We start from the raw sequence: 11,972 nt of genomic DNA on the forward strand, positions 1-11,972 counted from the left end.
GGGACTCTGCCTAGGGACCACCAGGGCGAGGGCCCGGCTTCTGGGAAACAGAGGAACCGTCGAGGGACCTTTGCAGGTGGCCGCCTTATCCAGACGCTGCAGCTTAACGACGCTTCTCTCCAAACTCCTGGTGTCAGGTGGCAGCGGGAACGGGCTTTTCAGACATGCATCTGGCTTTCTATGAGCACAGTCGAGCCAACATTCACAATATCTCCGGGAGTAAAGGTGTCGTGAGTGAAAACGGTCTGCAGCTCATCCAGAAACCCCATGGGAGCCAGAGCCCTGACCCAGCCTGGCCTGAGCCTGTGGGAGGATCCTCCCAGGAGCAGAGCCTTCATCCCTGCTCACCTTCCAGCGAGGATGCTGGTGAGTAGGGTGGCCAGGGCCCAGGAAGGAGAGAGGAGGCTGGATGGAGGCCCCCTGCCCAGAGGGAGCAGCAGACAGCCTGGACCAACTGGCTTCCACTCTGAACCTGACCTTGGGCTGTTGGTGCACGTTGTCGGGTCCAGACTCCGTTTCCTCACCTGCGGATGCCCACGTGGGCTCTTTGATCTCTTGAGCTCTCCTTAGGCCTGGAAAAGAAAGGAGTACCCACAACCACCTTTCTTGTCTTACCTCCATCTCTGCCACTCCTCTCACTCCCATTTTCCCTTCCCTCCTCTGCAGGGGCAGTTGTGGGACTGTCTCCCCAGATTCTTAAAAAGTAAACTCTTTAAACCCTAGGCCACAATCCCTCATTCAAGAAATATTAAGGGTGGAAAGAACCTTGGATCTTGGAGACTATCCAGGACACACTGTTAAGCTTTTTTTTTTTTTAAAGGAAGGTACAGAATAGCATGAACGGTGTGATACCATGTGTAAAGCTAGTAATAGAAGAAGAAGGTAAGCTGATCCAGGAGCCAGTGTTTCTGCAGTGGAACAGCGATGGCCTCAGAGGAGGGAGACAGTGTGGCCGGGGAAAGATACTTGTCACCGTGAACGTTTCTGTACCTGCTGTGATTTGTGCTGTGATCTTATACTACCCGAACTCCATGACCACGCTCAAAACAGATTCCAAAAAGGCAGGATTCTGAGGCTCAGAGGAACGCTGTGGCCACAGATAAAGCCGGTGAAGAGGCTGGGCGGACGCAGGCCGGCGTCCAGGACCTGGCCTGTGCTTTCCCCTGAAAGCCGGCCCGGGTCTGCGTGGCTCTGGGAGCTGAAAGGACCCGTTCTTCTCCTGTTGTCCCTGGTGTGTGCATCCTGGCCTGCAGTGAGCAAGCAGTCAGGAAGTTTTGAGATCCCTCCCCAGGCCGGCTAGGAGAAGGGATCAGTGAACTTGGCCGCTGGTGCCTTTCCAAAGCCCCAGGTGCTGCCTGCCCGCTGGGCTCCTGCAGACCACCCACCCCCCGGGAAGGAGGAGGGCTGGGGGCGCATCCGGACAGACCACAGGCCTCGCCACCCCCCTCTGAACCCTTCACCTTCCCTAATCGCCGGTCCATAGAGACCTGGCTGAAAATTAGTTTAAATGCTAAATTGAGTTTAAAACCACTAGTCTCAGCCCCTCTGGAAACGGGACACCATGTAAAAATAGAGATTTTAAATCAACTTGATTTTCTAAGCTTTATACAGCTTTGCTGTGAGGTTCAGAGCCCTTCGGCAAAAAAAAAATGATGTTTGAAGAGAATCAGGCGAGCTGGGAGGATTCTTTCAGGATGAAGTTGGCTACTCTTCATTAAAAAAAACAGGACCCCCTAGAATGACCCTGGAAGAAAATGCTTTGCTCGAATCGAGTTTAGCATCAGGGCAGCCCTTACCCTCTGCCTGGATTCCTGTGCGGTGGAGGGTTAGCCAGGTGCCCTCTTTCCCTGGCAGAATCAAAAGTAATTAAGAGCAAGTGATTGCTGGGGTCATTGGAAATGCCAGGGGCTCAGGATCATACTTGCAAGCAAGCAGAATTGGTCTTTTTCCAAAACCCTGCACTGGTGAGGCCACAGGGCCGTAAATCAAAGAGCTTGCCTGCAAACCAGGCCACTCTCCCCAAGCCACGTTTCTGAGATAGCCTGCCTGGAACGCTGAGAGTGGGGCTGCCCGTCGGAGGCGGAAACACAGCAGAGTGTTGTGGGGGTGCCGGACCGCTGGGAGGAAGCAGGGGTACTCGTGTGCTTTCTCTCCTAAGTTCCCTGCAGGCCTCTGGACTGTGAACAGTCATTTGTTTTTGAGGGAGCTTGTCTTTCCAAGCCTCCTCAGAGCATGTGAGAAATACAGATTTATGGTGACATCTGTGACATCCGAGGGACTTTGGACCACGTGGCTGTGGACATCGGAGTTTCCGCCCAACTCCAGGAGGCAACTCTGCAGCAGGAAGGGGGTCTCTCCTTAGGCATGTGGCTGGTGTGGCTCCCGGCGGGGTGGGTAAGTGGGTGTCACAGGTGCACAAGTAGAAGGATCCAGAAGCTCATGGAGGAATCACTGTCCCTGCTCTTTCTGTCAGCTCAGGGCAAAGAGAAGAGGGTTTTGCGGAGGTGACGGTAGTCAGAAGAGGTGGTAAAGGACCAGGGCCTTCAAGGAGTCATGACCGAGACAGTGTCAGAAGCCCACCTTATGTTCAATCAGTATGCCCCTTACAGAAAACCGCGACCCTGCCCCCAGGGCCGGGCGTTCACTGCCAGGCCGCACGTGCTGCCCACAGGATGAAAAAAGAGCCGGCGATGGGGGTCGGATGATGGGTTCTGGCCTCCGAAAGGCTTACTCACGTGGACATTTTATTTGGGTCGAAATATGAAGAGTCACACGATTGCCACACTGCACAGCTACTGGCCTCTGCTGTGAGTGCAGAAACAGTTCATTATTTTTCTTGACTCCTGAGTGCAAGATTTTTATTTAAGGAGTCAGCAGACCAGGAAGTCATTGTCAGGGACAATGCAAGTGGTAAACATTTCATCCCTTAAAAGTCCAGAAGCTGAGAGGACAGCGTGGACACCTGGGCGGCAGGAAATCGACCATTGGAGAGTCTGGGTCAAGTCCCGTGTGTGGGGCAGTGGCCACTGTGGGCAGAGGGCAGGGGAGAAGGGGGCCAAACGTGGGGTCTGCTGCCTTTACAGCCAGTGTGATTATGAAGATGAGTCTCCTTCAACTCTTTAAACGCGTTTAAATTAATAGGAGGGGAGGAAACAATCAAACAAGTAAAACTTAATCAGCATTTTCTTCTGAAACCATTCTTATAGTCATTTGTATTGAAGAACCACCTTCTTATGGTCCTTTTATCGAGCTCTGGGCTCTGTGCAAAGTGTGTATGTACAGTCAAGGTGGAGATGAAATCATCTTTTATGTGATTTACAGGAAACGCCTTTGGGAGCTCACATCTCAGAGTCTAAACTTCATGGAAATCCCATTTCTAGAAAATGCAGTGCTGCTGCCGGGCACCCACCGATGCTCCTTTTTCCCTCCAGGAAGCGGTGTTCTGTCGGTTCCGCTCGCAGAAGACCTGGCAGCCAAACGCAGGCCCCGAGGAACCGGCCGTGCCTCTCTTACCCTTTTCCATCGTCCTTCCAGCCCGGGCCCCTCTGTGGTGGTCGCATCACAGCTACAGGGTTGCTGTGCAGAGTCCTTGTGAGGCTAAGTCCTTCTGTCCTCAACGCCTGCCACCTGCTCCTGGCAGGCGGTGGCCAGGCTGAAGGGGTCCGAGCGCTGCCGTGTGCATGTGGCATTGGCTGCGCCGGCCTGGCCAGACACACTGCCAGCCTCCGGGTGTGGCCCCAAGGCTGCAGTTACAGAGACCCAACCTGTGTGGCCATGGCCATTTCCCCTACTTTCTTCTGAAACGGGAATCATCACGGCTCCTTTGGGAGGTCAGAATGAGCCCGAGTCCACAACATCCCAGGATCCCAGCTCTGAAAGGCACCCCAAGAGGCCCCTCCCACAAGGCGGGCAGCGCTCACGGTTGTGATGAATGCTGGCTGCTCTGTTCATCTTGTTACGTATCCGAGGACAACTTTCTAACCATCCATCAGCCCGTGAGCCATGAACCTGTATCACACCTACTGTATTCTCCTAGGTGTCATGGGACGTAGGAAAACGGGAGGGCTCTGGTCTTGGCCTCAAATACCTACCATGTCACGGAGAGGAGCTGGGAAGGATGTCCGTGTAGAAAGACCTACCGTAGGGCGCCTGCAGTTCAGTCACACACGTGGTGAATGGCACTCGGGAAGACAGCTTTCAGCATCATCCTTGGCCATCCGTGGAGGTTTCTTCCTGAGGAACGTGACCCGGGGGAGCAGAACTCTAGGAAGGGGCATTTCATCATCTATCCCCATTTCTCCTCCTCAAACAAAACATTTAGCCCAAGAAATGTCTTATGCAGGCTGCTTCTCTAGTTGACTTATTCACGACAAGATCACGTCAAGTAACTTTTTCCATTCTGGGAAGATGCTGGGAAACAAGTGGATCTGTCAGCAAATGCTGACGAACCAGCTCTCCAGAAATAAATGTTGGCAGGGAACAGGGCAAAGCCTAGAGAACCGTGTCAGTCATCGGCCAGAGAGGACCTTTTCAAGGGACCAGAGCCCTTGGTAGGGAGACGTGTGTTCCTTGCAGACCCCAACCTAAGGGGCAGCCTGGGGCCGGAAGGGAGCACTCTGCAAGCCCCACAGCCGAGTTCTGTCCCAGATCCCTCCGAGCCATGTCATTCTCTCTCTCTCTCTGTGCTCTGTGGCCTCATCTGTGACGTGTACTGTGGTCTCTTTGGGAGACTGAGAAGCGTAAGGAGATGATGTACTTGAACTTCCTCAGCATCAAATGCCCTGTACATGCAAACTGTGTTATTTAACCATTCCCAGGGCCGGGCCAGGATCAGGAAGCACAGTGGGAAAACCCCCCTCTGCCTAGGACATTGCTCACTGATAAAATGTGATGTTTTAGAATAAGCTTGATTTCTTTCTTAAGAGATTAATAATGGTATAGGGATTCCCCACCCCCACCCAGGAATGAAAGCTTTTTATAGTTGGTGTAAAGAACAGCAGCAAGGAACACGTTCCGGTCCCTCGGCTCTGGCCCTCAGCTTCTGCACAGGAACACTGACGTTAAAATAGCCTATCTGAGATGCAAGGGAGGGAGCGATGTGAAGCCTGACGGGAGAGCCTGGGAAAGACGGCTTCTCAGATGAGACCTATGGATCAGAGCATGGACCAAACAGAGTAACTTCATGAAGCAAATGAGATTTCATGGTACAAATCACTCTTCATGTTGAAGAACTCTTCCCCTTTCGTCATTGTGAATGGCCGCTGTTTGAGAAAAGCATCTTGGAAAAGAGAAACTTTAGAGCCATATCTAGGCCTTAATTTCTGCTTCTCCATGGTTGTTCCTGTAGGTCTTTGGGGTTTTATTCAAGCCAAAGAGAGTGGTAATTAAGAGCACAAATCAGATTTTTAAAAAATCTGTCCACAAAACAGAAAGGTGTTCCCTTTATCCAACGTTGGCTGAAACTGTCCCCTTGTTGACAGCATCCACAGAGAGGCCAAACCTCCCACACTGATTTATGACATCTTTGGTTCCTTAATGCCAGCCAAAGAGTTGGTTAAAAGGGTAACTAGTCAACTCAACAACAGCAAAAAGCAACCCGATTAAAAGATGGGCAAAGGACTTGAATAGACATTTCTCCAAAGAAGATGTACAAATAGGCCATAAGCACATGAAAAGATGCTCAGCATTTCTAATCATGAGGGAAGTGCAAGTCAAAACTTCAGTGAGGTAGCACATCACACTTATTAGGATGGCTGTTATCAAAAAAAAAAAAAAAAGAGAGAAAATAACGACTGCTGGTGAGGGTGTAGAGAAATTGGAACCGTCGTGCTTTGCTGGTGAGAATGTACGATGGTGCAGCTGCTGTGGAAAACAACATGGCAGGTTCTCAAAAACATTGAGCACAGAATCACCATAGAATCCAGCAGTTCCACTTCTAGGTATATACGCAAGAGAATTGAAAGCATGTTCTCAAATAGATTGGACACCCATGTTCACGGCAGCATTATTCACAATAGCCAAAAAGTGAAAGCAACCCAGGTGTCCATTGACAGATGAATGCATAAACGAAATGTGGTCCATCCACACAGTGGAAAACTATTCAGCCTTAAAAAGGAGGGAAATTCTGACACATGCTACAACATGGATGAACCTTGAAGACATTATGTTAAGAGAAATAAGCCAGTTACAAGAAGGACAAATACTGTATAATCCCACTTATATGTGGGCCCTCTAGTAATCAGATCCATAGACACAGAAAGTAGGACGGTGGTTGTCAAGGGCTACGATGGGGGGTGTCATACGATCTTCATCTCCATCTGGCCACGAACTCCCCACCCCAGCCCCTGGTAACTCTGTTCTGCTTTCTGTCTCCATGGATTTGATGACTTGAGGTCCCTCCTATAAGTGGGATTGCACAGAATTTGTCCTTCTGTGACCGGCTTATTTCAGTCAGAATGATGCCCTCACGGTTCATCCTTGTAACAACATGTGTGTGTCAGGATTCCCGTCCTTTTGTAAGGCTGAATCATAGTCCATTGTGTGTCTAGACCACGTTTTGATGATCCATTCAGCCATTGATGTACATTGTGTTGTTTCCGTTTTTAGGTTATTGCAAATCGTGCTGCTGTGAACGTGGGTGAACAAATACCTCTTTGAGACCCTGATTTCAGTTCTTTGGGGTATAAACCAGAAGTGGGGTTGCTGGGTCCTGAGATGATCTTTTACCACAGCAGCTGCACCCCTTTACGTTCCTACCAGCAGTGCACGAGAGTTCCAGTTTCTCCACGGCCCCGCCAATGCTGTCATTTTTTGCTCGTTCTGATAGTAGCCATCCTAATTGGGGTGAGGTGATGCCAGCCTTTCTTTTTGAAATCAAGTGTCCGGGACAAATGGTCTGAAAATGTAACAGGATTCTAAAGGGGGTCCAGGTCACAGCTGAAATATTTAGGCAAGGCTCTACTGTTAGCCAAACACACTTATGTACTTGTGAGCACACGCAGGCACACACACCCGGTCTGTGGCTCCAGTTGCCCCTGGGGTACCCAGGTTACTGGTGGCGGTGCCTCAGGGGCTGCCGGCGCCTCCGCCGTGAGCCCCGTCGAACGCAGCGCATGCGCACTGCTCTCATGGAGACTTCCCCCGCCCCCCCCCCCACACGTGTTTGTGTTTTGGCTCCAGAACCACGACCACGCCTGCATTGCCTGCCGCATCATCCACCGGTCGGACGAGCACCGGCCGCCCCTGCTGCCCCCCAAGGCGGACCTGACGGTGGGCCTGCACGGCGAGTGGGTGAGTCAGCGCTGCGAGGTGCGGCCCGAGGTCCTCTTCCTCACGCGCCACTTCATCTTCCATGACAACAACCACACCTGGGAGGGGCACTACTACCACTACTCCGACCCCGTGTGCAAGCATCCCACCTTCACCATCTACGCCAAGGGTCGCTACAGCCGCGGCGTGCACTCCGCCAGGGTCATGGGCGGCACGGAGTTTGTGTTCAAAGGTAGGGCTCCTGCCCCACACCCCATACCCCGAGGTCACAGCAGCAGTTTGGGGACGTATTTGTGGAGGCGGAGCCAGGGGCAAAGGGCATCTTCTCTGCTAGGGATGTTGGGGAGTGGACTGCCTGCCTGCATCGTTCTCTGCAGCCTCGGAGCTGGCGTTAGTGACGCCCAGGTGCACAGTGTGCCCGTTGTGCCCTTGAGAAGATGCCTCATGCTTGTAGGCGGGCGGGCGGTATGCCTGGTGATCACCTAAGTAAGGCAGGTAAAGGGTGACATTCTCTAGGCTGCAAGGCTGTGAGCAAGGGGTGGTGGGGGCCTTGTGATCTCTATTTCTAGACTTGTTTTAAGCTTGTGTATCTTTTTAGGAAGGTGTCAACCCTGTCATGGACAAATAAGAGGGTTGGCCTAGATATCCCTCCCAGGATAGCATTCTGTGACTCAGTCCATTTAATATGAAGTATTTCTGCCAACCCAGATAAGCCCTGGGGCATTTTACTGCACCCCCCCCCACCACCACCACCTTAGGGAGGAAGATTGGCTCTAGGGACAATGGGCCTTTGGTAGCTGTCGCCCAGAGAACAGCTGTCTGGGTCCGAGTCCCCTCCAAAGCTCTCACGTGTACGCAGAATATGGGCCCCTGGGAGAGCCTCAGAAGCGGTCCTCTACAAGGGCTGGGATTTCCATTGAGCAGATTTTTCTTGCTTGCAACCTAATTTATTTTAGTTGCCTGATTTACGGGCCAGTATAGACTGCTCACTAATATAGGTGTCTGACACGAAAACTATTTAAAAACCTCAAAACCTATTCATAAAATCAAATGCCAGTTTTCGTTGAATACTGTGTCCGTCCCGAAGAGCAGTGTCCCCAGAGACCGCTCCTCGGGGACAGTCTGACTTCACAGGAACAGGCTTGGTCAGTTGTAGTCTGGGCTCAGCATTTACTACCAGATGGGGTGGACTTTTCCTCGGGGCGCCTTCAGGGTGCTTGGTGTGGCCACCGGTCACGTCCAGACGTGGAACCTTTTCCATCTGAGGGTCTTTTCTGTGGGCTACGGTCTGGTGGGTTGGTCTGCAGGGTGGGTTTGAGAGCAGAAGCCTGTGAGGCTTGGTGCCCCCGGCATCCTTGAATCACGGAGCTGTCCTGTGTCCTTGGCAGTGAACCACATGAAGGTCACCCCCATGGACGCGGCCACTGCCTCGCTCCTCAATGTCTTCAACGGGAACGAGTGCGGGGCCGAGGGCTCCTGGCAGGTGGGTGTCCAGCAGGACGTGACCCACACCAATGGCTGTGTGGCACTGGGCATCAAACTACCTCACACGGAATACGAGATCTTCAAGATGGAGCAGGATGCCCGCGGCCGCTACCTGCTCTTCAATGGCCAGAGGCCCAGCGACGGCTCCAGCCCGGACAGGCCCGAGAAGAGAGCCACATCCTACCAGATGCCCTTGGTCCAGTGTGCCTCCTCGGCGCCCAGGGCTGAGGACTTCTCTGAGGACTCCGGGCAGCATCAGCACCGGAGCCGGGCACCCGGGAGCGGCCCGTGTCCCCTGCTGCTGGCTGGGCTCGCTGGCCTTTGGACTCTGCAGCCCTGGCACAGTCTTGGATAGAAGCGCTTACAGAGTTTGATTTTTCCAAACCAGGATGCCTTACAATTTACAGATTTTCTTTACAAAAAGAAAAGACACTTCTTCCTCGGATGCACTTGAGCGGCTGAGAACAGTCCTCCTCCCCCGCCTGGCCCCCGCCCGCCTGGCCTGAGTCATGAGCTGTTTGAAGTTTTGGCTTTGAACTGCATCCAGTCGAATCCCGGGCCTGGGCGTCCTCACCATATAATTGCACTTTAAGACCACAGAGAGGTTCAGGCGAGCGTGTTGGCGGAGGGAGCAGGGTGAGAGCTCCATCTTCTTTTCTTCCTCTTCATGATTATTACATTTCGGGGGGGAACTTAGGAGAAACAAATAGCAGCTTCAGCTTTTCCTGCTGCTTCACTGCGGTTGCTTTCTGCTCCTTTGAGCCTGTTTCACTCTCCGAGTTTTCCAACCTGGAATGCAGTGCAGAGTTGGTTTGGGACTGCGATCCAGACACCTTTGATGAAATAAAGAAGAGATAGGGGTTCAGGAAAAGACACTGGTGTAACGGAACCACCTTGACAGCTTTATGCAAAAAGAGAGCAAATCCACACTTTCAAATGTTGAAAAGTATCTGTAATTAAAGTTTCAGAGTCATTTAAACGTTGGTTGTTTTAACTTGTTGGGAGATGTTGGTGCTGGTCTCTGGGTGGCTGCAGGATGCACGCTGCTCTTACCTGCCCGGGGGACAGGGTGGTGGAGTATGTGTCAGATGGAGGCTGTCCCGCTACAGACGGACAGGAGCAGCAGTGCAGGGAGGGTGACGGTGCGTGATGGTGACCCGAGTGACGCAGTGCCCATTCGGTCTGGCCTCATCTCGGTGGGACCCCATCCCGGCTCACGTCATGTCTGGAGCTTCACTCTGTCATCTCTGTCACTTCAAAGACCAAGACTCAGAGGCCACGCGTGGGCGCCATGGGCCTGGCTGTGCAGAGAAGGCGGTGGGGGGATCCTAGCCGGCTGCCCCACGAGACCATCCACCCTCCTCATGGAACGGGCCGGCCCGACCCGGCTGTGTCACTGCAGAGGATCTCAGGGCACCTTCTACAGAGTCTGTGAGGGTGCGTGAGTCACGTCTGCATGTCACTTCGGATTATTATGAATGGTGTGCTCAGGACGCCAAAGGTGGTTGCCAGGGGAGACCGATGGAGGGAGATGGTGAGTAAACAACAGAAAGCCTGGACATAACTAAAGACCAGTATGGAAACCACGGTCAAGGTCTAGAGTCACACCTATATTTAAGAGTTACCTTACGAGATGCTGTGACGTTAAGTTATAAGTGGGGCGTGGAGGACCACAGTGCTTTACCTCTAGATGATATTTGATGTTGTGGTTGAGGGGGTTTATTCAAATGAAAGTACTAACTTAATGTCTGCCAAGTTTATAAACAGAGATGTCAAAAATACTCCCACAATACACATTTTACCTGTGGGTCTATTTAATTAATACTAATGCTATCTTTAAAGAATATAATAAAATTATGTAAAAAGCGATGATCACTGCTAGAGAATACTTCAGTGATTTACCATAAAAATGATAGGTTTATAGCCACATAATTCACAGCCACTCACCTGGACTTAGCTATTCACACTGTTTAAACGTACACTCCACATATGTACACACACATAGGTACATATACCCAAACATATAGGCATTAACGTGTATACAGTGTGTGACTATATGTATATGTGTCTTAGGGATGAATGAAATTCACTTTCTGATCCACTACAGAGAATGACCAGTATAGTTTATTCACAGATTATTGTCAGTTGGATTTATGGCTGTTGCTTACCGTCTCACCACATACATCACATCCTAAAACTAAACCGCCTGTGCAGCCTATGAAGATCGTCATTTTAAGTGGTTTCCCGTCACCTTGAAGAAACATAATGACCAATCTTTAAGGTTTGAGAGCTGGAAATTTTAACTCAAGACCAAGATGCTATCTCTGAGGAAGGAATGGCTGACTCTAGAATATTCCATGACAAGCAGAAAATACTCCATGACAGGCACTCGGGCCCTGGCAATTCTACCCCTAAGTTAGAAGTGGGTGGTTCCTGTAACTCCGAGATTTGGGGGAGGTAGGGAGTGAATATAGGACAACTCTCCTAGGTGCCGTTGGCCTCTGGGGACTAGACTTCTCGTCCCCGGAAGCAGGCCAGTCAGGCACAGGGTCAGAAAGTTGAACCTTGGGCAACAATGCAATTTGGTTGTGATCTAGGCTTCAGACTATAAAATCCAGTTGACCCTGGACTCAGGAAGGAGTTTCCTAGGGTCCCAGTGTCTCCTGTACAGAACGAAGGGAGTTTGTTCAGACAGGACAAACCCAGCCGTCTGTCCTAGAGGAACATCGCCCATCATGTCCAGCATCTGGAACTGCCAGGCACCGTCCATCCTAAGTAGTCTGTCTCTGGGTTCCCGTGCTGTGCAGCCCACCAGGGTGACTCTCTGTGCCGCTCAACACGAAGGATCCCTGTTAGAGGAGCTGGCAGCCCAGGGCATCCTTGGTGGGGCCTCATACCCACACCTGATGGAAACAACTTGAGTGTAAGAGTCTTGTGGTTCCTGGTTGAAGGAAAAGCTTTACGATAGTAAGAGCGCTGTTCTGTAGTCCACCAGCTCTTTAAATATATTCTTGAAGCCAAAGATGATGTTCACAGCCGTCCACAGAAACATCATGATGTTTTATTTTAAATGGTACAGCCCATCCCTGTAACACATACTGGGTCCCTGGCAGTGGACTACAGAAGCCAACAGACAGCATGTAGTTAGGTATTTCAGGACACTGTCCTCAAAGGGAGATGCTGGACCACCTGAGGTGGGGTGGGGGAGAAGGGGTGGT

General features: G+C 51.5%; 1 protein-coding gene across 1 annotated transcript in view; it reads left to right on the forward strand.

Moving 5' to 3' along the window:
- APCDD1 (APC down-regulated 1) overlaps positions 1-10,626 on the forward strand; it is a 28,334-nt gene extending 17,708 nt beyond the window's left edge. The window contains exons 4-5 of the mRNA XM_032602636.1: positions 7,180-7,501; positions 8,658-10,626. Of these exons, the coding sequence (XP_032458527.1) occupies positions 7,180-7,501; positions 8,658-9,109 (774 nt within the window). The 3' untranslated portion in view covers positions 9,110-10,626. The remainder of the gene's footprint in view (positions 1-7,179; positions 7,502-8,657) is intronic.
- Positions 10,627-11,972: the final 1,346 nt, after the last annotated feature.

Source organism: Phocoena sinus, chromosome 14, assembly GCF_008692025.1.
Source record: "Phocoena sinus isolate mPhoSin1 chromosome 14, mPhoSin1.pri, whole genome shotgun sequence".
Lineage (NCBI taxonomy): Eukaryota > Metazoa > Chordata > Mammalia > Artiodactyla > Phocoenidae > Phocoena > Phocoena sinus.